Source organism: Oryctolagus cuniculus, chromosome 17 (genome assembly GCF_964237555.1).
Source record: "Oryctolagus cuniculus chromosome 17, mOryCun1.1, whole genome shotgun sequence".
NCBI classification, from domain to species: Eukaryota; Metazoa; Chordata; class Mammalia; order Lagomorpha; family Leporidae; genus Oryctolagus; species Oryctolagus cuniculus.
In genome coordinates, this window is record NC_091448.1 from 52,719,260 (window position 1) to 52,744,953 (window position 25,694).

A 25,694-nucleotide genomic window follows, 5' to 3' on the forward strand; every position below is an offset into this window, starting at 1 on the left:
GGAGGGGGTGGTGCTGTCTCAAGATGGAGTCTCCGGTGCTCTAAAATGGAGTCCCTACTGGTAAGGTGTTACTTCAAGACAAATAGAAAATTCAGGGTTTGATGTGTCCCACTGTAAAGATAAGGTCTTGCTGAAAAAGGAGGATGAAGAAAGAGATAAAGGATTTAAATGATGGGGATCAGGAAGAAAGAAAAGACAGAGGGATCGACAAACAAGAGGCCCAGTAGTAGGAGGAAATACAGTGAAGTCAGTGAGGCTGGAGGGGAGGGGAAGAGATTGAGGAGGTAAGGCGAGAGAGGGACATTTCAGTCCATGATACTCTTTTAGCCAAATCATCTGTGGAACTATATACACATTGACTACAGTAGAGTAAGTATAAACATTTAGACAACAGCAATACTTCAGTCCTTTAGTAGGAAAACAAAGACTGTTCAACTCCACAAGTTAGGATATCCTGTAATTCAACTTCACTTTGGATGCAAACTATTCCTTATTCTATAAACTAGGTATGCACTGTGGTGACAAGGTCTTTATCACATCAGAGATATGTTTCTTCTTCTTCCACCAAAGAGACAACAAAAACTCCCTTAGAAGGGGAAATTTCTCTACTGCATTCAAACCACACTGGCGTTCTTGTTAGAATGCCTGTTAGGCCTAGTCAAAGTCCCAAACGTAAATATTTCTTTTGCTTGCAAGCATTTTTGGGTGGTAGGGGCCCAAGCATTTGAACCATCATCTGCTGCCTCTCAGGATGCATTAGCAGGAAACTGGATTGGAAGTGGAGATGCCCTAACTTGAACCAGCTCTCCGATATGGGATACAGGTATCCCAAGCAACTGCTTAACCTGCTGTGCCACAACACCTGCCCATCCCAGGATTTACTTCTATGGTTCATAGGAGGAAGGCTACAGTTTAAGCTACAGTGACCAGAGACAGTTGTACTGGATCCTCTCCCCTTACTCCCACTTCTACTGATGTGGTTAAATATCTGCTTGGGAATCTGGTGTTATTACAAAAGAACAAATGAGAAGAGCACAAGAGAACAGGAGGCCACCTCAGTGGATCAGGCTTGAGCTAAGAAGTCTATTCAACGTAATTTACAGGAGGCCATTGTTTTAAATTCTGCTTAAGTAACAGACCAGGCTAAAAATCAAAGTAACATTATTCACGCTAAAGTTCACCATGCTGAAACTAAGCTGTTTATCCAACCTACTCAGAAATCAGAACTAGAAAGATAACTGCAGAATATCGCAAATGGACCAGTTTCAACTGGCTGATAATCAGGTTCCCTGCTTTAATCCTAACCTCCTCCCTGCCCCTCCCCATAGGTAACCTGAGTAGCCAAATGTTGACTAATCAGCTGCTTTTCTATTGTTTGGTGGTCCTGTCTGTAACTTTGAAATGACCAATTAAAAATAAAGAAAGAGGACACAGTGTAAGCCACCACTTACACACTAGAGTGCCAGTTAGAGTCCCAGCTGTTATGCTTCTTATCCAGCTCCCTGCTGATGCACCTGGGAAGACAGACAGTGGAAGATGGCCCAAGTACCTGGGCGCCTGCCGCTCATGTGGGAGACCGGACCTGCCTGTTGCAGCCATTTGGGGACTGAACCAGCAGGTGGAAGGTCAGTCTCTCTCTGTCTCTCTCTTTCTCTCCCTATCACTGTGCCTTTCAAATAAATACATCTTTAAAAAAGCTTTTAAAAGACAGTGGTATTGTGTGTTTGCACAGCGGTGCCACTCCAATCTCCTTACTCTCAGGCTTCAAGGGTAGGTCTGGCAAATGAAAAGATGATGATAATTTGCCCCAGAAGTGAGCAAATGAGAGAATCCAGGAATTATCTCCTCTCCATCAACAATGTACTTAGGACAGTGGCTTCATTTGTCCTGTTGGCTGCCCTCTCCATGGCTCCAACGTCCCCAGCTACTAACACTATTTCCTCAGACCAGGAGTAGTAAGCACTCTGTGCCCTCCCTGTCGCTGCTGTGCACTGTGGGTTCTTTAACCCTGCCCATAGCTCTGTAAACACACTCTAGCAAGTTCTTACTCATTAGACCCTTTTGAGCATGCCATCTGTTTTCTCATAGGGCCTAACACAACCATGTATTCATGTATTATAAAGCGTTTTTAAATGTTCAAAAATATGCACACCGATAGAAAAGTACTAAAGATTTTCATTACAAAACTAAAAAGTAAGGGGCAGTGTTAATGTGCCTCCCCTTAAGCCATAGCCTGCAACTCCAGCATCCCATATGGGTGCTAGTTCGAATCCTGGCTGCTCCACACCGACCCAGCTCCCTGCTAATGTGCTTGGGAAAGCAGTGGAAGATGGCCCAGGTACTTGGGCCCCTGCACACACGTGGGAGACCCGGCTGGAGTTCCAGCCTTCTGGTTTCAGCCTGGCCAAGGCTGGGCAGTTGGGGAGTGAACCACAGGATGGAAGAAGATCTTTCTCTTTCCCTCTGTTAGCTCTTTCAAATAAACAAATAAATATATATATTAAAAGAACTTAAGAAGTGATTACAGCAAGTCTTAGCTTCTGCGTTTGTTAAAACGGGGTGTTTGTAAAGATCACATAACATGTAATGTGGCTCGCTTAATGGATGCTGAATGTTATTATTGTTACTGTAACTAGCAAGACTATGGAAAGGAAAAATATGTGTCTCCCACTCTTCTAGGAATTAAATTCGTTCATTCGGAAAAGAAGGTTCAAGAAAGCCAAGAGAGAAGGAATAAGGAGACAGTCCCGCAGGCTCTCGTGCAGCTCCCCGCACTCAGAGCATGCACGGGGACTGGAGAACTGCGGCCACGGAACTCAACGTCCGCCAGTTTCACAGCCCTGAGTTAGAAGACGCAGCGAGAACGATTTCGTGCAAGACCAGCCGGTCTCAGGCTGCAGCGGCCCCGCCCACGATGGGAGGAAGTGGGCGAGGCGTAGTCGCACGGTCGCCGCGTACCCCACGAGGCCTCCGGCGCACGCGGATGACGTAACCGGCGCGCCAAGATTCGAGGCTCACCGGACAGCGGTAGCTGCTTCCACGTGAGTAGAGCTACTTTAGCGTGGGGCCTTTCGTTACTACAATGAGAAAACTGAGTGGTTTGTTTTGGCCCACGGTTTTGGAAGTTCCAGTCCAAGATCGGCAGCGCCGTTGTTTTGGCCTCTGATGACGATGGCCGTGGCGGAGTGCGGAGTGCGGAGGGGTCGAGCCAGGAAGCAGAGGGAGAGAGCAGTTGGGCCAGACTCAGGCTCTTATTTATTTATTTAAAGCCAGAGCGCTCTCCTGTCCGCCTGTTCACTCTGCAAATGCCTCCAGCGGCTGGGAACTCAATCCAAGTATCCCACATGGGTTGCAGGAACCCAGTCAGTTCAGCCATCACAGCTGCCTTCCAGGATCTGCATTTCCAAGAAGCTAGAGTCGGAAGCCAGAGCAGGGAATCAGATCCAGCCCTCCGACGTGGGAAGTGTACAGGCATCTTAAGACTATAGGCTACATGTCCGCTCTCACAACTCAACGTTTTGTAACCAACCGCTTCGTAGACACCCATGACTCTTCCCCAGATCCCACCTCTAATCACTGTAACTGGATTGTTTCCACCTTTTTAGTGCCATTGATTTATTTGGGAATTAATATCCTTCGTGAATGTGGGAGCCAACTCATGTTCAAACCGTAGCAGCCAGGAGGTACACAGCTCCTTGGCCTTAAACTCGCTGGACATGAAATGTCTGGGTGCTTGCCTGAATCCCTCAGTACAAGGTAAGCTATATGAGGGCAGAAATGGCCTCTGTCTTGTTCCTAAGATGTCGGCTGGATGTTGGATCTGAGCCCTGCTGCATAGGCCAGGAGCTGGAAGGACACTTGTGGAGCCATAAGTCAATGGGACATTCTTTTTTTGTAAAGATGTATTTATTTATTTGAAGGCAGAGCTACAGAGAGGCAGAGGAAGAGAGGGAGAGAGAGAGGTCTTCCATTCGCTGGTTCAATCCCCAAGTGGCCACAACGGCCAGAGCTAAGCTGATCCAAAGCCAGGAGCCAGGAGCTTCTTCCTGATCTCCCACACCGGTGCAGGGGCCCAAGGACTTGGGCCATCCTCTACTGGTTTCCAAAAAGGCCACAGCAGAGAGCTGGATCGGAAGTGGAACAGCCGGGACTAGAACTGGTGCCCATGTGGGATGCCGGCCCTGCAAGTGGTGGCTTTACTCAGTATGCCACAGCGCTGACCCTGGGACATTCTTTATTTAGCCAGCATGGTGGCAGCAGCAGCAGCAACAGCCAACAAAGTTTCTGAGTTGGCTTTTATAGGGGGTTTCCACAGTAGTGGCCACTAGGCAAGTAGTCCCCCCCAGCAGAAAATGTATCAGCCTTTCTGGGCCTGTTGACTGGCAGAACATGTGTCAGCGACCACAGGCTGCTGAGCTGTCACAGAAACACAGAGAGCAGTGTAGAAATGAATACACATCATTCCTTCTGTGTACCTGGACTTCTTATGTTCCAACACTGGGGCCCAGGAAACAGGTGCTTCAGGAACTTGTGTCAAGGGTGTGCATGTACTACTACTACTTTTTTTTTTTTTTTAAGATTTATTTATTCATATGAAAGGCAGAGAGAGAGAGAGAGAGAGAGAGAGATAACTCCCCAAATTGCTGCAACAGCTGGGACTGGGCCAGACTGAAGCCAGGAGCCTTGAACTCTGTCTGGGTCTCCCATGTGGGTGCAGGGGCCCAGGACTTGGGCCATCTTCCACTGCTTCCCCAGGCACAGTAGCAGGGAGATGGATTGGAAGTGGAGCAGCCAAGACTCAAAACTGGCGTTTACGTGGGATGCTGGTGTTGCAGGGGATGGCTTAGCCTGCTACACCACCACACCTGCCCACCCCTCACGTTATTAAAGCCCGCATTTGGCGGGGCTATTTAAAATATTCAGCTATATTTTTCAGGTTACTCTGTTTATCTGCCCCTGTTTCTTTCGCTACCTCATCCTTAATTCCTCCGCTGTCCCTGAAACTTCAGATAAGTTACTTTTTAAGAACCCAACTCATCTCTCCAGCAGGGACAGCTGCCAAGATGGCCCTGGTCCTTCGCTTCTATGTCCGGCCCTCTGGCCATGAGGGGGCAGCCTCTGGACACACTCGAAGAAAACTGCAGGGGAAGCTGGCAGAGCTGCAGGGTGTGGAAACTGAGCTGTGCTACAATGTGAACTGGACAGGTGGGCCCAGGTACTGGATTCTTGGGGGAGGTGCCCCAGTGCTGGGGCAGTGTCTTGAGGTGTCCTTGCCCTGTCTGCCTGCAGCTGAGGCCCTCCCAAGTGCTAAGGAGATGAAGAAGCTGATGTGGCTGTTTGGCTGCCCCTTGCTGCTGGATGATGTTGCTCAGGAGTCCTGGCTCACCCCCGGCGCCAATGACCTGCTGTTGGAGGTCGGGCCCAGGTGAGTGTGTGGTCCTGGAGCACCTTTTTATCATTCTAAGGCGCATCATTCGGTTGGAACACACTGCCTACCCCTTTTGCTTCAGTTTCTGTACTTGTGGGATCCTGGGAAGATTTGTTTTTCTTCCACTCCATCCCACATGCTTTCCTCGTTTGAGTAGCTGCCCTTGAAGACAGCTGGCTTCCCGGAGTGTTCTAGAAGTCAAATGAGTTGTGTATTGGGAAGTTAAAGTTGAAGCAGGCACAGGTGTTTGGCACTGCAGTTCAGACACCCTTTGAGATGCCCACATCACGTATCTGAGTGCATAGGTTCAAGTCCAAGCTCCACTTTCTTTTTTTTTTTTTTTTAAAGATTGATTTTATTTATTTGAGTTACAGAGATAGGTAAAGACAGAGAGAGGTAGAGGTCTTCCATCTGCTGGTTCACTCCCCAAGTGACCGCAACGGCCAGAGCTGTGCAGATCCAAGCCAGGAGCTTCTTCCTGGTCTCCCACACCGGTGTGGGGCCCAAGGACTTGGGCCATCTTCTACTGCTTTCCCAGGCCATAGCAGAGAGCTGGATCAGAAGAGGAACAGCCAGGACTAGAGCCGGCACCTCAGGCCAGGGCTTTAACCCGCTGTGCCACAGTGCTAGCCCCCAAGCTCCACTTTGAATTCCAACTTCCTGCTGGTGCACACCCTGGGAGGCAACAAGTGATAGACAAAATCCTTGGGTCCCTGCTGCCCACGTGGGAGATCTGGATGGAGTTCCAGGCTCCTGGCTTCAACCTGGCTGGTCCCAGTTGTTAGGGGCATTTAAGGAGTGAACCAGAAGATGGAAGATCTTTCTCTATGTTAGTCACTGTCTGATCTGCCTTTCAAATAAATGAAAAATTAATAATTTTTAAAAAGATTTATTGGTTTATTTGAATGGTAGAGATACAGAGAGAGAAAGAGAATTGATCTTCCATCTGTTGGTTCACTCCCCTAAATGGCCACAATGGGTGGGGCTGGGCCAGGCCAAAGCCAGGAGCCAAGAACTTCTCTCAGGTCTCCTATGTGGTTGCAGGAGCCCAAGCACTTGGACCATCTTCTGATGCTTTCTCAGGCACATTAGCAGGGAGCTGGATGGGAAATGGAGCAGCTGGGACTGAATTAGGCACCCATATGGGATGCTGGCTCTGCAGGCAGAGGCTTAACCTTTTTTTTTTTTTTTTTTTTTCCAAAAGATATTTATTTATTTGAAAGAGTCACACAGAGAGAAAAGAGAGGCAGAGAGAGAGAGGTCTTCCATCCACTGGTTCAATCCCCAGTTGGCCACAATGGCCGGAGCTGGGCTGATTTGAAGCCAGGAGCCAGGAGCTTCTTCCAGATCTCCCACATGGGTGTGGGTCCCAAGGACTTGGGCCATCTTCTACTGCATTCCCAGGCCATAGAAGAGAGCTGGATTGGAAGAGGAGCAGCTGGGACTTGAACAGGGCCTATATGTGATGTCGACACTGCAGACAGAAGCTTAATCTTCTACGCTGTAGCGTAAAAAACAATGATAGAATTAAAAATCAGTGAAAGCAAAGCAGTTTTGGTGCCAGAAGAACACTTACTGTTTAATTGAAGTAACCTTTGAAAGCAGGTTTTTTTTGTCCCCAGTCTGAGCCTGGAGGCTAATGCTAAGAGAGTGGTGGTGGGTAGATAGCTGGATAGCCATGGGCAGAATCCCTTTTCCCAGCTGAGGCTGCTGGGAGCTGTCAGGTCCTAACCATCTGGTGTACTCCTCAGGCTGAACTTCTCCACCCCGACATCCACCAACATTGTGTCCGTGTGCCACGCTGCTGGGCTGGGGGCTGTGGATCGTGTGGAGGTTACCCGGCGCTACCGGCTTTCGGTGAGGCAGTGGGCAGTTAGGAGAAGATGAGCCGGAGATAAGTGATTAGGTCCTAAACTCTAGAGAAATAGCAGGAGAAGCAGAGGAAGGAGCTCTTGGCTATAGTTCTGTCCTGTGTGGTTGTGCAGGTTGCTCGCTGCACGAGGGTAGTTGGTTGAGGAGTGAAGGGGGCAGAAGCCCAGCCCTTGCTCCCCTCACTCACCTGTGTCTCCCTGCATGGATTCACGCCTGGAAGGGACATGCCTTTGTAATCTGAGCAGAGGTGCCCTATGGGGTGGCAGTAGGCTATCCCTGTGCAACACTTAGAGGGCCGAGGGTGGGGTGTTTCTTTCCATTCTTAACTTTCCACCCCCCTGCCTCCCTGTGTGTCCCATCCCCTAGTTTACCCACCCTCCTTCGGCTGAGGTGGAGGCTGTTGCTGTGGCTACCCTCCATGACCGGATGACGGAGCAGCACTTCCCCCACCCCATCAAGAGCTTCTCCCCTGACAGCATCCCAGCCCCGCTCCACGGCCCCATCGATATCCTGGCTGAGGGGCGCTGTGCTCTGGAGAAGGCCAACCAGGAGCTAGGTGAGCAGGGGTCCCTGGAGGAGGGACTGAGACTTGGCCTGCGCAGCCCAAGTCCCACCGTCAGCCCTTCTGGGCTTTGTTTCCTAGGCCTGGCCCTAGACTCCTGGGACCTGGATTTTTATACCAAACGCTTCCAGGAGCTGCAGCGGAACCCCAGCACCGTGGAAGCCTTTGACTTGGCTCAGTCCAATAGGTGAGGAGGAATGGGGTCCTTCTGACATCTGAGCCCGCAGAGGGTGGAAGGGAAGACCACGGCAACCTGCCTTCACGGCACTCCCTTGCCTTGGGGCTGCCTGAGTTCTTCAGGGTCTGGGCTACCCTGAATGTCCAGGTGTCTTCATTTGGATCATGGTTTTGGCTTTGTTGTTACTCTGGATAGTCCAAGATAATGACTTTTTGGAATATATCTTGATCTGTCATCTCAGTATGAGTTGACCATAGCTCGTGTTGTTAAATGCTGGTGAGAGGACATGACACTGAGCGATGATCACCCCATTTCCACCCTGCCTTCCTTTCCCCACATCACCCCTTCAGCGAGCACAGCCGACACTGGTTCTTCAAAGGTCAGCTCCATGTGGACGGGCAGCAGCTGGCACACTCGCTGTTCGAGTCCATTATGAGCACCCAGGCGTCCTCCAACCCCAACAATATCCTCAAGTTCTGTGACAACAGCAGGTGAGCTGTCCCCTAGGCTGGGGGAGGCCCTGTGCCTGGGGGAGGGCAGGAAGCAGGGTCAGAATGGGTGTGTCCACAGCGCAATCCGAGGGAAGGAGGTCCATTTCCTGCGGCCTGCGGACCCTACACAGCCAAGCCCCTTCCAGCAGCAGCAGGGGCTGAGGCACGTCGTCTTCACAGCAGAGACTCACAACTTCCCTACAGGTGAGGGACAGATGGGATCGGGAGTGGGGTAGAGGTCTGGGATAGAGGAGCTGGGGGTTCTGATTTTCCGTGGGGGTGGTTGGGGTGGGACTTGTCTCTGCAGCACCCATACCTCTTCTGCTCTCTCTCTTTGCAGGGGTGGCCCCCTTCAGTGGTGCCACCACGGGCACTGGGGGCCGGATCCGAGATGTCCAGTGCACAGGCCGTGGGGCCCATGTGGTGGCCGGCACTGCTGGTTATTGCTTTGGAAACCTGCATATCCCAGGTCCCATCTCCTTCTTGCACCCACCTTTCCTTCCAGACTCGTGTCTCAGTGGGCGCAGATAGCTTTTACCTCTTAGGTTAAAGGGTCTCCTGGGTGCCTTTCCTTGAGAGGGAGGCCTCTACATTGCTGGCTGTGATCACAAGGAGTGTAGGCCTGCAGAGATCAAGTTTGCCAGACTGGCTTTGCACAAGCACAGTCCCTAGAAAGTAGCAGGCACTCAAGTCAGAAAGCATGAGAGCAGGCTGGGCTTATGATCACCGCCTGGCCCCAAATTCAGTTCCTCAGGAAGTCAGAAGAAGTCTGGCTTGAGTCAGAAGGGAGAGTGGTGTGGGAGGAGGGGTAAGCCCAGGGCTTCCCAGCAGGCTCTACCCATTCCTGAAATCCCAACCACATGCTAGTCCTTGGTGGCTTCGACCTTTCCTGAGGGCGCTGGCTCGTCCATCACCCATCTCTACCATCCATTCCACTTTCTCCTTCCTGCCCAGGTTACAGTCTGCCCTGGGAGGATCCCAGCTTCCAGTATCCTGGGAACTTTGCCCTGCCCCTGGAGGTTGCCATTGAGGCCAGTAACGGGGCATCTGACTATGGCAACAAGTTTGGGGAACCAGTGCTGGCTGGTGAGGCTGGGGGTGTGGAGGGATAACTCGGAGGGGCTTGGGTGGGGCGTGTGACCCAGGGGCAGGGGTATTGGGTCAGTGCTAGGGGAACTGGGTAACTGGTCTCTGTCCGTCTTCCCTCTGATGTCTGTGCACCAGGCTTTGCCCGTTCCTTCGGGCTCCAGCTCCCAGATGGCCAGCGGCGTGAGTGGATCAAGCCTATCATGTTTAGTGGGGGCATTGGGTCCATGGAGGCTGAGCATGTGAGCAAGGAGCCTCCAGAGCCAGGTAAGAACCCCCGTCTGATCCAGCCAGCTTTCTCAGTGCAGCTGCAGAGGAGGGGGAGCTAGGGGACACTTGAATGGTCAGTTTCCAATCTGACTCGTGTCTCTTCTGCCCAGTAGTTGTCAAGGCGGGACCCAGCTTTATGCCAGTCTGTGTTGGTGTTTCCTCCAGGTTGTGCATGGCAGGGGCCCTCCTCACCGCACCCTTGTGTCCTGGGTCACACCCTGCTAAGTCAAGGCAGCCAGTGTTTATTCGGTACCTGCCATGTGCCAGGGGCCCTGAGTTACCTGCTAGTGCACTTCAGTCAAGCAAACATTTATTTATTGAGTGCCCGTTGTATGCTGGGCACTGTGCTAAGTGCTGTGATAGAATCGAGATAAAGTCAAGGTGCCATCTATGTATGGAATAGGTGACCCAGTCACAAGGCTTAAAATTCTAAAGGTAAAAAACGTTATACAGCAAATACTGTTCATCCCCTGGCCTCCAGCCACCCGGTTCCCTCCCTAGAGAAGGAAACACCTTGGATAGGTGTTCATGTGTATATTAAATACATGGCATAATGTATGTGTTATTTAAATAACTGCTTTGTTGAGATGTAAGTTGTGCACCATGAAGTTCACCCTTTGAACATGTACAAGTCCGTGGTGGTCGGCTGTTCACTGAGCTGTGCATTGCTCACCACTGATTCCAGAACATTTTTGGCACCCTAGGAAGGAGCTGTGTACCTGTGTGGTGACACTCCCCATCTCCTAGCCTCTGGCAGCCACTCATCTACTTCCTGTTTCTGTGGGTTTACTTGTTCTAGACATCACATACAAAGGGGAGGTCAATATGCAGCCTTTTGTGTTTGGTTTCTTTCACTTAGCATCATGTTTTCTTTTTATTTTTTTAAATATTTTTAATTTATTTGACAGGTAGAGTTATAGACAGAGAGAGAGAAAGGTCTTCCTTCCGTTGGTTAACCCCCCAAATGGCCACCACGGCTGGCGCTGCGCGGATCCAAAACCAGGAGCCAACTTCTTCCTGGTCTCCCATGTGGGTGCAGGGCCCAAGCACTTGGGCCATTCTTCACTGCCCTCCCGGGCCACAGCAGAGAGCTGGACTGGAAGCGGAGCAACCGGGACTAGAACCTGGTGCCCGTATGGGATGCCAGTGCCGCAGGCGGAGGATTAACCAAATGAGCCATGGCGCCAGCCCTGTAGCATCATGTTTTCAAGGTTCATTCATATTGCAGTATGTATCACTACTTAATTCCTTTTTAAAAAAATTTTTAGAGGCCGCCGCCGTGGGTCACTAGGCTAATCCTCCGCCTGCGGCGCCAGCATCCCGGGTTCTAGTCCCTGTTGGGGCGCTGTATTCTGTCCCAGTTGCTCCTCTTCCAGTCCAGCTCTCTGCTGTGGCCTGGGAGTGCAGTGGAGGATGGCCCAGGTGCTTGGGCCCTGCACCCGCATGGGAGACCAGGAGGAAGCACCTGGCTCCTGGCTTCAGATCGGCGCATCGCACCGGCCGCAGTGTGCCGGCCTTGGCCACTTGGAGGGTGAACCAATGGAAAAAAGGAAGACTTTTCTCTCTGTCTCTCTCTCTCACTATCCACTCTGCCTATCAAAAAAATAAAAATAAAAAAAAATTTTTAGAAGGTGTATTGATTTTATTTGAAAGGCAAAGCAACAAAAAGAGGGAGAGACAGAAAGATCTATCTACTGGTTTACTCCCTAAATGGCTGCAACAGCCAGGTCTGGCCTAGGGTGAGGCCAGGAGCCAGAAACTCCATCCTAGTCTCCCACATGGAGGACAGGGGCCCAAGTACTTGGGCCACCTGAATCAGAAGCAGAGCAACTGGGACTTGAACCAGCACTAGTATATGGGATGCCAGTGTTGCAAGTAAATGCTTAACCCACTGCACAACAACACCAGGCCCCCACATTCCTTTTTGTTTTGTTTTGTTTTGTTTTGTTTTGTTTTAAGACTTATTACTGATTTTGAAACTCAGAATTACAGAGAGGGGGGACAGAGAGAGAGAGAGAGATTTTCCATCTACTGGTTCACTCCCCAGATAGCCTCAGCAGCCAGTGCTGAGCCAGACCAAAGCCAGGAGCCAGGAGCTTCATCTGAATTTCCCACGTGAGTGCCAGGCACCCAAGCAATTGGGCCATTTTCTGCTGTTTTTCCTAGGCTATTAGCAGTGAGCTGGATTGAAAGTGGACCAGCCAGGACATGAACTGGTGCCTTTTTTTTTTTTTTTAAGTTGGACTTCAATGATGAACCTCTTTTAATATATATATATATATATATGGGTGTGTGTGTGTGTGTGTGTATGTAAAATTTATATTTATTTACTTGAGAAACAAAGGTTTTCCATCAACTGGTTCATTCCTGAAAGGCCCACAGTACTGGCTTGACCAGGTTGAAGCCAGGGTTCTAGACCTCAGTCTGGGTCTTCCATGTGGTGTCAGGGGCCCAAGCACTGGAGCCATCGCCTACTGCTTCCCAGGTGTATACCACCTGGAAGCTGGAATCAGATGTAGAGCCGGGACTTGAACCCAGGACTAGAACCCAGGCACCCTGACATGGGACGTGGCATCTCAACAGCATTTTAACCACTGTACCTAATACCACTCTATCCCCCACTTTTTAACTGTTTTCTTTTTTAATTTTTCTGTTTGAAGGGCAGACAGGCAGAAAGCTGTCATCTGCTGGCTCACTCCCCAAATGCCCACAGTGATCAGAGCCAGGAACTGGAAAGTGATCCAGGTCTCCCATGAGTGGCAAGGACCCACCTCCTTGAGTGCATATGTGCAAGGAGCAGGGACTCAAACCTAGGCACTCTAATGTGGGCCACAGCACCAAACGGCAAATGCCCACCCCACGTCATTCCTTCTGGGGCTACATAATATCCCATTATATAGATATGTCTTACTTTATTATTCATTCGTGTGTGTTTGGTTGTTGGGAATAATGCTGCTATGAACATTCAAGTACAAGTGTGTGTGTGGACATATGTCCTCACAAACATGAGTATCTAACTGTGAATGGAATTGCTGGGTCATGTGAGAACTTCCCAAGAAACTGCCAGGCTGTTTTCCAGAGTGGCTCTACTGTTTTCTAATCCCACTCCCCGTGTGAGGATTCCAGTTTCTCCACATCCTTAATGACACACCTTATTATTTATCCTTTTGATTATAGATATGATAGCAAATAGGGGGGTGGTGTTTCCTTGTGTGTGTGTGTGTGTGTGTGTGTGTTTAAATTCATTTACTTATTTGAAAGGCAGAGTTACAGAGAGGCAGAGGCAGAGAGAGGTCTTCCATCTGCTGGATTACTCCCTAGATGGCCACAATGGCTGGAGCTGAGCTGATCTGAAGCCAGGGGCCCAACCACTTGGCCCGTCTTCTGCTACTTTACTAGGTGATAGCAGAGAGCTAGATCAGAAGCGGAGCAGCTGGGTCTCGAACCAGCACCCATATGGGATGTTAGCACTGCAGGTGGCAGCTTTACCTTCTACACCACAGCGCCAGCCCCATTTAGTAACTTAGAAGTAGAAAGACTAGGCTGGTGCCGCGGCTCACAGGGCTAATCCTCTGCCTGTGGCACCGGCATTCCGGGTTCTAGTCCCGGTTGGGGCGCCGGATTCTGTCCTGGTTGCCCCTCTTCCAGGCCAGCTCTCTTCTGTGGCCCGGGAGTGCAGTGGAGGATGGCCCAAGTGCTTGGGCCCTGCACCGGCATTGGAGACCAGGAGAAGCACCTGGCTCCTGGTTTTGGATCGGTGCAGCACTGGCCGTAGCGGCCATTTTGGGGGTGAACCAATGGAAGGAAGACCTTTCTCTCTGTCTGTCTCTCTCACTGTCTAACTCTGCCTGCCAAAAAAAAAAAAAAAAGATTGTTTTGACTTTTTAGGTCCCTTACATTTCCACGTCATTTTTAGGATCAGTTTGTCAATTTCTTTCTTTCTTTTCTTTTCTTTTCTTTTCTTTTCTTTTCTTTTCTTTTCTTTTCTTTTCTTTTCTTTTCTTTTCTTTTCTTTTCTTTTCTTTTCTTTTTTTAAGTTTTTTGACAGGCAGAGTGGACAGTGAGAGAGCGACAGAGAGAAAGGTCTTCCTTTGCCGTTGGTTCACCCTCCAATGGCCGCTGCGGCTGGTGAGCTGTGGCCGGCGCATCGCACTGATCAGGAGCCAGGAGCCAGGTGCTTCTCCTGGTCTCCCATGGGGTGCAGGGCCCAAGCACTTGGGCCATCCTCCACTGTACTAGAACTCGGGGTGCCGGCGCCGCAGGCGGAGGATTACCTATTGAGCCGCAGCGCCGGCCCATCAATTCCTGCAAAAAAAAAAAAAAAAAGGCAACCTAAATTTTGATAAAGGTTGCATTAAATTTGCAGGTCAATCAATTAGGAGAGTATTGCTGTCTTGCCAATATTTTAACAATATTAAGTCTTTCGTTCTATGAAGGTAAGGTGTCTTTCTATTTGTATAGGTCTTTTTTTTTTTTTTAATCATTATTTATTTGAAAGGCAGACTTACAGAGAGCGAGCGAGCGAGCGAGTGAGGTCGAGATCTTCTATCCACTGGTTTGCTTTCCAAGTGACTACAAGCCAGGAACTCCATCCTGATCTCGCATGTGGGTGACGGGGCCAATGACTTGGGCCTTTTCCACTAGTTTCCCAGGTGCATTAATAGGGAGCTGGATTGGAAGTGGAACAGCCAGGACTCAAACCAGTGCCCATATGGGATGCTGACACTGCAGGCAGCAGTTAACCTGCTGAGCCACAATGCTTGCCTCTTGTGTAGGTCCTATAAGATGTTTTGTAGTTGTTAGTGTGTAAGTCTGTATTTCTATTGTTGAATTTATTCCTAAATGTTCTTTTTTACACCTTGTTTTCTCTATGTAATACAGTATCTTGGCAATTGCTTCGGATTGATAGAATCCTATACTTCATCACATTCATATGTAATTCTCTTTTCTGGTAACTTGGTGTTTCACTGTATGGACATACCATAATTAATCAGTTCTTTCTCAACATGTAGATTATTTCCTGACTTTGGTTATTAATACAAGTAATACTGCAGTTTTTAGCTCCTACATAGTTGACTTTGTATGTGTATTTATTTATAAATATGTAGGATGGATTCCTCTGAGTGTATTTACCCTGTCAAAGGATGTATGCATTTGTGATTTGATTGACAGAACGTTGTCCTCCAGGGAGGTACCAATTTACTCTCCCATCAGCCCGGTGAACTCTTAATTAAGTCACCTGCTGCCATATGCTAACTTCCTTTCTTCTTATATTGCCTTCCTTTAAATTTCTAAACATTAATTTATTTTGAGAGACATACAGAAAAATAAAAAATCCCATCTGCTGATTTACTTTCCAAATGCCTGCAGCTTCCAAACTGGAAGTCAGGAACCCAATCCAGGTCTCCCATGTAGGCAGCAGGGGCCCAACTACTTCAGTTTCCTGCTGCTTGCCAGGGTGCAGGAAGCTGAAATCACGGGCAGAGCTGGGACTCAGACCCAGGCCCTGCAATGTAGGATCCAGGTGCCTTAAGCTCTGGGCCAAACACATGCCCCACGCTGCCTTGCTTTAGAGGCCTCTTTTGGTGGCTGCCCCATGTTCTGATTCTGCCCTCCTTCCTCACAGGCATGGAGGTTGTAAAGGTGGGGGGTCCTGTCTACAGGATTGGAGTTGGGGGTGGAGCAGCTTCGTCGGTGCAGGTGAGTGCCCCGGGCACAGGTGGGTGGACTTGGTAGCTCCCAGCCTCCCTGAACTGAGCCGAGCCTGATGTCCCCCAGGTGCAGGGAGATAACGCCAGCGAGCTGGACTACGGAGCAGTGCAGCGGGGAGACCCGGAGATGGAACAGAAGATGAATCGCGTGATCCGAGCTTGTGTGGAGGCCCCCACGAGGAACCCCATCTGCAGCCTCCATGACCAGGGTGCCGGTGGCAATGGTGAGGAAAGGGATTAGGACAAGGGGCCAGGCCTCCCTGCTCTCTTGCTAGATTTGGTTTAGGGAGAGGCCTTGAAAATCTGTGACCAACTGTTTAGACCTGGGTCCCATATTCAGCCCTTGTGCATTCCAACCGGGTTCAAGGTTGGGGTGGTGGAGGCCTTCTTTTATTTATTTTTTTAAAAGACTTATTTATTTACTTTGAAAGTCAGAGTTACACAGAGAGAGAAGGAGAGGCAGGGTGGGATGTGGGTCTTCCATTCGCTGGTTCACTCCCCAATTGGCCACTGCGCCGATCCGAAGCCAGGAGCCAAGAGCTTCCTCTGGGTCTCCCACGCGGGTGCAGTGGCCCAAGGACTTGGGCCATCTTCTACTGCTTTCCCAGGCTGTAGCAGAGAGCTGGATCAGAAGTGGAGCTGCCAGGTCTTGAACTGGTGCCCATATGGGAAGCTGGCACTGCAGGCAGTGGCTTTACCCGCTAAGCCACAGCACCGGCCCCCGTGGAGGCCTTCTGTCGCGGACAGTTGGTGGGGAGGGTGCAGCTGTGGCTCATGCAGGGACACACAGAACTAGAGGCTCCTGGAGGCTGGGGCATGCCATTTGTTCACCTGGTTGTTCACCTGGATGGCCACTTCTCCCTGCACCCCTCTCAACAGGCAACGTCCTGAAGGAGCTGAGCGAGCCAGCGGGAGCCATCATTTACACCAGCCGCTTCCAGGTGGGTCTCAGCCCTAGAGCCTGGCGGTGCCCCCGCCCACCCCAGCCGGTCCCCCTGTGCTCCTGCCAGCAACATGAGACCCAGGAGCGCCTTCTCTCTTCCTCCCCGCTGTGGCTGTGCAGCTGGGGGACCCCACCCTGAATGCCCTGGAAATCTGGGGGGCTGAGTACCAGGAGTCAAACGCGCTGTTGCTAAGGCCCCTGCACCGGGACTTCCTGACTCGCGTCAGTGTGCGGGAGTGCTGCCCGGCTAGCTTCGTGGGCACCATCACTGGAGACAGGAGGGTGAGTTGGCCCAGGGACTCTGGAGTGGGCATGGACCGGCAGGCTTGGTCTGCCTGGGTGTGGCCACAGGGAGAACAGGCAAGGGAGAGACAAGGGGAGCGTAGGAGCCTGTGGTGAACAAGGTGTGGGGAACAGGATATAGACAGGAGGGGAAGGGAGGGACTCATGGGGAGGCCACAACGGGTGGAAAGCACTGGAGTTCACAGCCTCGTCCCTCTGGGTGGTGTCCCTGTGGTCTGCAGATTGTGCTGGTGGATGATCGCCAGTGTCCTCTGGGAGGAAATGGCCAGGGGGATGCTCCCCCAACCCCCGTGGACCTGGAGCTCGACTGGGTGCTGGGCAAGATGCCTCAGAAGGTATGTGAAGTGGGGTTGGGAGGTGCATCTCTCCTGTGGCCGTCCCCAGACCACCTGACATCCGTGTGTTACCCGCCCTGGGTTCTCACTCCTGTTGCCATCTGTGTTGCAGAAGTTCATCCTCCAGAGGGAACCCCCTGTGCTGCAGCCCCTGGCCTTGCCCCCAGGACTGAGTGTGCGCCAGGCTCTGGAGCGGGTTCTGAGGCTGCCTGCAGTGGCCAGCAAGCGCTACCTCACCAACAAGGTCCTTGCTGCACCCTGACTCTGCTCCCTTCCCCCCACTCACACCCTGCCGCCAGCCACTGAGGACAGTGGGAATGTTCCATGCCCTGGGGGGAAGTGGCAGGGGCAGGGCGGCCACCTGATGTCCTGGTTTCCCACCTGTCTGCTCTGACTCCATGTAGAGCTCTTGTCTGATGCTGGGAGAAGCCAGGCCCGCAGAGTCCTGTGTCCCTGTCCCTTGTGCCCTCACCAAGCCCACCTGGTTCTATAGGTGGACCGCTCCGTGGGAGGCCTGGTGGCCCAGCAGCAGTGTGTGGGGCCTCTGCAGACTCCCCTGGCAGACGTAGCAGTGGTGGCACTGAGTCACCAGGAGCTTGTAGGGGCCGCCACAGCCCTGGGAGAGCAGCCAATCAAGAGCCTGCTGGACCCCAAGGTCGCCGCCCGCCTGGCTGTGGCTGAAGCCCTCACCAACCTGGTGTTTGCTCTGGTCACCGACCTCCGGGTAGGTGCCTGCACCTTCCACCCTGTTGCCCCAGGCTTTGGGCCCCTTCTACATGTCCCACACACTCGCCCTCTTGTCCTTTCTTTTTCTGCTTATAACCTCCCCATCCCTGGACATCCCCCAGGCGCTCCACCTCCCCCCTCCCTTCTAATGCCCCCATCTCTGCTGCTCTCACTCAGGACGTGAAGTGCAGTGGGAACTGGATGTGGGCAGCCAAGCTCCCTGGGGAGGGTGCAGCTCTGGCTGATGCCTGTGAGGCTATGGTGGCCGTGATGGCGACCCTGGGTGTGGCAGTGGACGGTGGCAAGGACTCCCTCAGCATGGCTGCCCGAGTCGGCACTGAGACTGTGCGGGCTCCTGGTGAGGCTGGGGGCCCTGGCAAGAAGGGGAGGAGCCGTGGTGCAGGGTTGCTGTGGCACTCACTGATTATGACTCCTCGCTGGGCAGGGTCGCTGGTCATCTCGGCCTATGCTGTCTGTCCAGACATCACAGCCACCGTGACCCCAGACCTCAAGCATCCTGGAGGGGCAGGTATGGCTTTGTGTGTTCTGAGCTTGGTCCTTGGTTTGTCCTTGTGTGCTGTGAGGCCCAGAGCCCCTTGTCTGGGCTCTGGGCTGTGGCGCTTTCTGGGACTGGTGGCCTGGGGGATCTCACACGTGCTGGAAATGGCAGTGCTGTGAGCACGTCACATGTTGGCCCACAGCTGACCTGTCCATGTCCCCTCCCCACTCCACCGTCTCCCCAGGCCGTGTGCTCTACGTGCCCCTGAGCCCTGGGCGGCACCGGCTGGGGGGCACTGCCCTGGCCCAGTGCTTCTCCCAGCTCGGGGATCAGCCTCCTGACCTGGACCTTCCTGAGAACTTGGTGCGTGCTTTCTGCATCACCCAGGGGCTGCTGAAAGGTGAGCGAGGCCCTGGGGGAAGGGACATCTGGGGGGCCAGGCATGGGGCGGGGGGCTTGGCGGCCTCCTGATTCTGTGCTGTCTGCTGGTCCTCATGTACTCGGCCGACCTCCGGGAGACGAGGTGGCACCGTGGGATGTGCGACCCAAGGTTGCTGAACGTTGTTCTTCCTGCAGACCGCCTGCTCTGCTCAGGCCATGACGTCAGCGACGGAGGCCTCGTCACCTGCCTGCTGGAGATGGCCTTCGCTGGCAACTGTGGGATAGAGGTCGATGTGCCTGCCCCTGGGGCCGACGGTGAGGAGCTGCCTTCCCCACCCTGTGGACCTCATCCCCTGCTGAAGAGGGGGGGTTCCCCGGCCCCTTTTCTTTTTCTTTTTCTTTTTTTTTTTAAGATTTATTTATTTACTTGAAAGAGTTACACAGAGAGAGAAGGGGAGGCAGAGAGAGAGAGAATGAGAGAGAGAGAGAGAGAGAGAGAGAGAGAGAGAGAGGAAGGTCTTCCATCCACTGGTTCTCCCCAGATGGCCACAATGGCCAGAGCTGTGCTGATCCAAAGCCAGGAGCCAAGAGCTTCTTCCCAGTCCCCCACATGGGTGCAGGAGCCCAAGCACTTGGGCCATCTTCCACTGCTTTCCCAGGCCATAGCAGGGAGCTGGATCAGAAGTGGAGCAGCTGGGACTTGAACCAGCGCCCTTATGGGATGCCAGCACTGCAGATGGCGGCTTTACCGCTACGTTACAGTGCTGGTCCCCCCCAGCCCCTTTTCTGAGTCTTCCGGACTCTGCATCCCGTGCTGTCTTCTCTGACAGCTGAACCGGGTGGCACCCACTGTGTTCCTGTCTGCGTGCCTCTGAGACCTCCCGTGGTCCCCGATGTGACACCGTTGCTCTAGCCCTCACCCCACCCCTACCCCTGCCATCTCCCTGGGCTGTATCTCACTGACTCTTCCCCCACTGTTTTCTCAGTGTTGCCGGTGCTGTTTGCTGAGGAGCCGGGCCTGGTGCTGGAAGTGCAGGAGGCACACCTGGCTTCCGTGCTGCAGCGTTTCCGGGGTGCTGGCCTGCAGTGCCTGGAGCTGGGCCGCACAGGCGAGGCCGGGCCCCACGCCATGGTGAGGAAGCAAGAGGCGGAGAGTAGCACACAGTGGGGAGGCCGTGGTTCACTCTGCCTGCCGTGGAGGGGGCTGTCCTTTCTCCTCGCCCTTGATCTATTTGCCTGTCCCTAGGTCCGCGTGTCGGTGAACGGATCTGTGGTTCTGGAAGAGCCTGTGGGGCAGCTGCGAGCCCTGTGGGAGGAGACGAGCTTCCAGCTGGACCGGCTGCAGGCGGAGCCACGCTGTGTGGCAGAGGAGGAACAGGGCCTGAGGGAGAGGACAGGGCCCAGCTACTGCCTGCCCCCCACCTTTCCCAAAGTCTCTGTGCCCCGTGAACCTGGTGAGGAAATGTGTGCAGAGGTTTGGCCTGAGGGGTGGAGCCCAAGCCTGGGTGCTGGGCCTACCCTGGGGAAGGGGTCTGGGGAGTCAGGGCAGCCCAGAGACACTCCTCCTCCTGCCAGGAGGCCCTGCGCCCCGAGTTGCCATCCTTCGAGAAGAGGGCAGTAATGGGGACCGGGAGATGGCTGATGCCTTCCACTTGGCTGGGTTTGAGGTGAGCAGGGCAGCTGGGCAGGCCTGGGGGTGTGATCCAGCCTTGGGCTGTGCCTTCTCCAACATTGTCACATCCTGCCAGGTGTGGGATGTGACCATGCAGGACCTCTGCTCTGGGGCCATCGGGCTGGACACGTTCCGTGGTGTGGCCTTCGTGGGCGGCTTCAGCTACGCAGACGTCCTGGGCTCTGGCAAAGGTGGGTGTGCCGGCTTCTGCTCCCTCCCTCCCCGTATATTCTGGGAGAGGTGCCCTTAACGTCCATCTTCTGGGCTGGGGAATGGGTTCTGGGACTGCTGCCCACAGAATACCTGGAGGGAAGGGAAATGAGGCAGCTGGGCAGAGTGGGGCTGTGCCAACCCAGAGGGCACATGTCGAGGGGCTGCTGCTGCCCAGCTCTGCCACACCGTTCTGCTGGAAGGTGGCTCCATATTGCCAGCGCCTTCCATTTTTCTAAAGAAGCCACAAATTTAGATTTTTACATGAAATCTTAGTTTATATTCTGTTTGTTTATTTATTTATTTATTTATTTCATTTTATTTGCGAGACAGACAGAGACCTTCCATCCCCAATGGTTTATTCCCCACATATCCAAAACAGCTGAGGCTGGGCCAGCCTGATGCCAAGAGTAGGAACTGAATCCACATGGGTGTCAGGAACCCAAGTACGTGAGCCACCACCATGTTGCCCCTGGCATGCACATTAGCAGGCAGCTGGAATTGGGATTGGAGCTGGGACTAGAACTCAGGTCATTCCGATGTGGGTTGTGAGCATACCAAACAGCATCTCAGCTGCTCCCCCAAATCCCCAAACGCCCAACCCTGACTTCGGAATTAGGCAGAGTTAGAGAAGGAGGGAGGGAGGGAGATGTCTTCTATGGCTGATTCATTCCACAAATGGCCACAATGAACAGGGCTGGGCCATGAAGCCAGGAGCCAGGAACTCAATCCAGGCCTCTCACGTGGGTGGTGGGGACCCAGTCACTTGAGCCATCACTACTGCCTTTCAGGATCTGCATTAGAAGGAAGCTTGAGGCCGGCGCCGCGGCTCACTAGGCTAATCCTCCACCTGCGGTGCCGGCACCCCGGGTTCTAGTCCTGGTTGGGGCGCCGGATTCTGTCCCGGTCACTCCTCTTCCAGGCCAGCTCTCTGCTGTGGCCCGGGAGGGCAGTGGAGGGTGGCCCAAGTGCTTGGGCCCTGCACCCGCTTGGGAGACCAGGAGGAAGCACCTGGCTTCTGGCTTCGGATCAGCGCGGTGCGCCGGTCGTAGCAGCCATTTGGGGGTGAACCAACAGAGGGAAGACCTTTCTCTACAAAAAAAAAGGAAAAAAAAAATTTTAAAAAGGACGCTTGAGTCAGGAGCCAGAGCCAGGTATTAAACCCAGGTGCTCAGGTAGATGTATGTCCACCTCTGAACTCTTTTTCTTTCTTATTCTTTAAGATTTATTTATTTATTTGGAAGTCAGAGTTACAGAGACAAAGGGAGAGACAGAGACAGAGCTCTTCCTTTTGCTGGTTTACTCCCCACTGGCTGCAACAGCTGGGGCTGGACTAGGCCAAAGCCAGGAGCCAGAAACTCCATCCAGGTCTCCCACGTGGGTGCAGGGGCCCGAGCACTTGACCATCTCCCACTGCCTTCCCAAGTGCATTAGCAGGAAGACAGATCACAAGTAGTCAGGACTCCATCCGACGCCCACGTGAAATGCCGGCTCCTATCCTTGAATTCTTTTATTTTTTTTTTTAAATTTTTTTTAAAAATTTACTTATTTACTTGAAAATCAGGTACAGAGAGGGAGGGGGAGATAGACAGAGGTCTTCCATTCACTGCTTTGCTCCCCAAGTGGCCACAGTGTCCAGGGCTAATCCAGGAGCTTCATCTAAATCTCTCACATGGACCATTATCTGCTGTGTTTCCTTGGGGAAAGCAGGGAGCTGGATTGGAAATGGAGCAACCGGGACACAAATCAGTGCCCGATTGGATGCGGCATCACAGGCAGCAGCTTTACCTGCAGTGCCACAATGCCAGCCCTGAATTCTTTCATTTAAATGTTAGGCAACTAAACAAAAATTTTTGAAAATGTTCTTGGCAGCAAAAAAATGCATGGGCCACCTGTGGCCAGGAGTTGGAAACATCTGATGCAGACAGAGGAACTCATTTCTTTCCCTGACTTTGACCCCTGCTCTGCAGAGGGGCAGTGCTTGCTGGGAGAGTGCAGCAGCTGCCCCCTGCATCTCCGGCTTCCCCTTTTCCAAGGCCTTCCACATCTCACTGGACTTCCCTGTTCGCTCCTAGGATGGGCTGCGGCTGTGACCTTTAATCCACAGGCTGGAGGTGAGCTGAGGCGCTTCCGGAAGCGGCCAGACACCTTCAGCCTGGGCGTGTGTAACGGCTGTCAGCTGCTGGCTCTGCTGGGCTGGGTGGGAGGCGACCCCGAGAAGGAGGAGGAGGCAGGCCATGACTCCTGGCCAGCCCAGCCCGGCCTCCTGCTGCGCCACAACCTGTCCGGGCGTTTTGAGTCTCGCTGGACCAGCATTCGCGTGGGTCCTGGGCCATCCGTGATGCTGCGAGGAATGGAGGGTGCCGTGTTGCCTGTGTGGAGCGCCCACGGGGAAGGTCAGGCTGGGGCGAGCCATGGGCAGGGTCCCGGGGCAGGGGCTGGATGGAGGGCATGAAGGGGCCTGACTGTCTCCTCTCCTTCCTCCCAGGCTACATGGCATTTTCTTCTCCTGAACTCCAAGCCCAGATTGAGTCCCGGGGCTTGGCCCCACTGCACTGGGCAGACGACGATGGGAACCCGACGGAACAGTACCCTCTGAATCCCAACGGGTCCCCAGGGGGCGTGGCTGGCATCTGCTCCCGTGATGGCCGCCACCTGGCTCTCATGCCTCACCCCGAGCGGGCTGTGAGGCCGTGGCAGTGGGCTTGGCGGCCCCCTCCGTTTGACACCCTGACCACCTCCCCCTGGCTCCAGCTCTTCATCAATGCCCGAAACTGGACCCAGGAAGGAAGCCGCTGAGGGAGGCTCACCAGGCCTCATGATTTGGCCGCCCCTGAGGGTCTGCTGCTCTGCTCTCCATGCCACCACCCCTTCAGGGGCAGCTGTGTTTCCAGAAGGATCTCGGACAGACAAGGACCACAGTGCCAGCCACATCCCAGGGGACTTGATGAGACTCCACCTGTTTCTGCTCTGATGTGCAGGGCATGTAGCTCAGAGGAGGGAGGGGTTCCCCAGGCTGCCCCTGGTTTCCCCCATAAGCAGCAGCCATATCGTGCCCTAGTTGCCTCCTCTGGGCTCCGAGCCGTGCTTTATGTCCCCTTTCCTCACCCCTGGGGGTTCGAGGATGGGGCCAGGGCCACACAAGGTACAGCTCAGCCCTCATCTGGAAAACAGAAGCTTCCTGTTGTCCTGCTAAAACGCTGAGCTGTGCTGAGCGTAAGGAATTCTGCAGACGTTTCCTTGACAAGGTTTCCTGCAGCCAGTGTGGTGCTGGCCCCTGAGCTCCATATTCCCAGTAGCTGCTTCTGCTCATTGTAGCAGCCCCTTGCTGATAAAAGTGGTTCGCATGGCACCCTCACCTCTGAATCAGAGCCTTAGGGCACTGGAGCGCTACCTCTTCCTTCCCTTCATGTTCGCTGACAGCCTTGCTGTTCCCAGGAAGCTTATGGTCTGAAAGAATTGAAAATAATAGCTGTATATAGCACCACAAGCCAGGCAGGTACTAGGTATTTTGTGTGTATTTCACTGAATTCTCACAAAAGGTCAGCAAAGATACTTGACCACCCTCTCTTTAACAAAGGGAGAATCAAGGTTAGTGAAGTTGCCTAGGGTCTCACTCTTTGTAAGGTACAGCTGGGAGACCCTGCTCCTTGGGGCTGGAGAGACCTGGATGGAGTTCCAGTCTTTTGGCTTCAGCCTGGCTATTGGGGCCACTGGAGAGTGAACCAGTGGATGGACGGTCTGCTCTGCCTCTGTACTCTACCTTTGAAATCGATAAGTAGATCTTGGGGGCCGGCGCTGTGGCTTACTTGGTTAATCCTCTGCCTGCGGTGCCAGTATCCCATATGGGCACCAGGTTCTAGTCCTGGTTGCTCCTCTTCCAGTGTAGCTCTCTGCTGTGGCCCAGGAGGGCAGTGGAGGATGGCCAGGTGCCTGTGCCCCTGCACCCACATGGGAGACGAGGAAGAAGCACCTGGCTCCTGGCTTCGGGTCAGCGCAGCACCAGCCATAGTGGCCATTTGGGGAGTGAACCAACAGAGGGAGGACCTTTCTCTCTCTCTCTCACTGTCTAACTCTGTCAAATTAAAAAAAAAAAAAAAAAAAAAAACCTCTGTCAAAAAAAAGGTAAATCTTTAAAAAAACAAAAAACATGCTGTAAACTGCAGATAATGATGAGCTCCACTTTGTATGCCTGAGTTCTACAAACTTTAAACCATTTACAACAACACCCAAGACTAATAACCTAACACCATGCACCATGCCCGGCACCTACTATGTACTCAATAAACGTGATGAAAAAATACAAATATGGACGATAAAATGAGTAAAGCTTGGGACAGGCATTTGGCACAGCAGCTAAGAAGCTACCTGGGATACCTGTGGTCCATACTGGAGTGCCTGGCGTCAGGCCCTGGCTCTGCTTCCAATTCCAGCTTCCTGCTGTTGCACACCCTCGGAGGCAGCATGCAATGGCTCCCCTGCCACTCATGAGGGAGACCTGGATAGAATTCCTGGCTCCTGACTTCGGCCTCGTCCCGCCCCAGCTGTCTCTCTGCCTTTCAAATAAAATAAAATACATTTAAAACTTTGTTTTAAGTTGGTAAAAGTTGGCAGGTATTTTTTTCCCTTGCTGGAAGAATGAACTTAGTGACTGGGTTTATGAGTGGTTTGGTTTTTACACATCCTCTGAAGCATTTCTCCTTTTTGCCTCATTTATAGTCATTCAAGGTTATATATTTTTTTCTTTTTTAAAGTTTATTTGTTTGAAAGAGGGAGAGACAGAGAGGGAGGTCTTCCATTCAAATGGCCACAATGGCTGGGGCAGATGCCAGGCCAGAGCCAGGAGCTTGGTCTCCCACATGGATTCAGGTGCCCAAGCACTTGGGCCCTCTTCCACTGCTTTCCCAGACTTATTGGCAAGGGAGCTGGATCAGAAGTGGAGCAGCTGGGACTCAAACCAGCACCCACATGGGATGCCCTTTAATTGCTGTGTCAAAATGCTGGCCCCAAAGGTTGTATGTTTTTAT

The 25,694-nt window shown here is 52.7% G+C and overlaps 1 protein-coding gene across 3 annotated transcripts; it reads left to right on the top strand.

The window, feature by feature from the left end:
• The first annotated feature begins 2,949 nt into the window (after nucleotides 1-2,949).
• Nucleotides 2,950-24,176, top strand: PFAS (phosphoribosylformylglycinamidine synthase). Of its 3 annotated transcripts, none has more exons than XM_051841091.2 (28): nucleotides 2,950-3,041; nucleotides 5,047-5,205; nucleotides 5,290-5,425; nucleotides 7,180-7,285; nucleotides 7,667-7,856; nucleotides 7,944-8,049; nucleotides 8,391-8,531; nucleotides 8,611-8,735; nucleotides 8,872-9,000; nucleotides 9,486-9,617; nucleotides 9,756-9,884; nucleotides 15,514-15,587; nucleotides 15,666-15,822; nucleotides 16,478-16,539; nucleotides 16,662-16,823; nucleotides 17,066-17,179; nucleotides 17,292-17,423; nucleotides 17,673-17,903; nucleotides 18,083-18,263; nucleotides 18,351-18,434; nucleotides 18,649-18,804; nucleotides 18,981-19,100; nucleotides 19,772-19,917; nucleotides 20,032-20,239; nucleotides 20,361-20,452; nucleotides 20,534-20,648; nucleotides 22,743-23,063; nucleotides 23,156-24,176. In XM_051841091.2, the coding sequence occupies exons 2-28, from the start codon at nucleotides 5,064-5,066 to the stop codon at nucleotides 23,464-23,466; spliced, it is 4,002 nt and encodes a 1,333-aa protein (XP_051697051.2). In that variant the 5' UTR covers nucleotides 2,950-3,041; nucleotides 5,047-5,063; the 3' UTR covers nucleotides 23,467-24,176. The 3 variants fall into 3 exon arrangements, with proteins under 3 accessions (XP_051697051.2, XP_051697052.2, XP_069917472.1); XM_051841092.2 differs by having other exon boundaries at nucleotides 2,979-3,041; nucleotides 5,050-5,205; XM_070061371.1 differs by lacking the exon at nucleotides 2,950-3,041 and adding an exon at nucleotides 3,603-3,756.
• Nucleotides 24,177-25,694: the final 1,518 nt, after the last annotated feature.

What these genes read in the sequence shown, in the direction of transcription:
- PFAS (XM_070061371.1), top strand. Translation starts at nt 3,717, where the DNA reads ATGAAATGTCTGGGTGCTTGCCTGAATCCCTCAGTACAAG. An exon ending in TGGGGAACCAGTGCTGGCTG is followed by an intron (nt 9,618 to 9,755) that starts GTGAGGCTGGGG and finishes TCTGTGCACCAG; the next exon opens with GCTTTGCCCGTTCCTTCGGG. An exon ending in CTCTGGTCACCGACCTCCGG is followed by an intron (nt 17,904 to 18,082) that starts GTAGGTGCCTGC and finishes GCTCTCACTCAG; the next exon opens with GACGTGAAGTGCAGTGGGAA.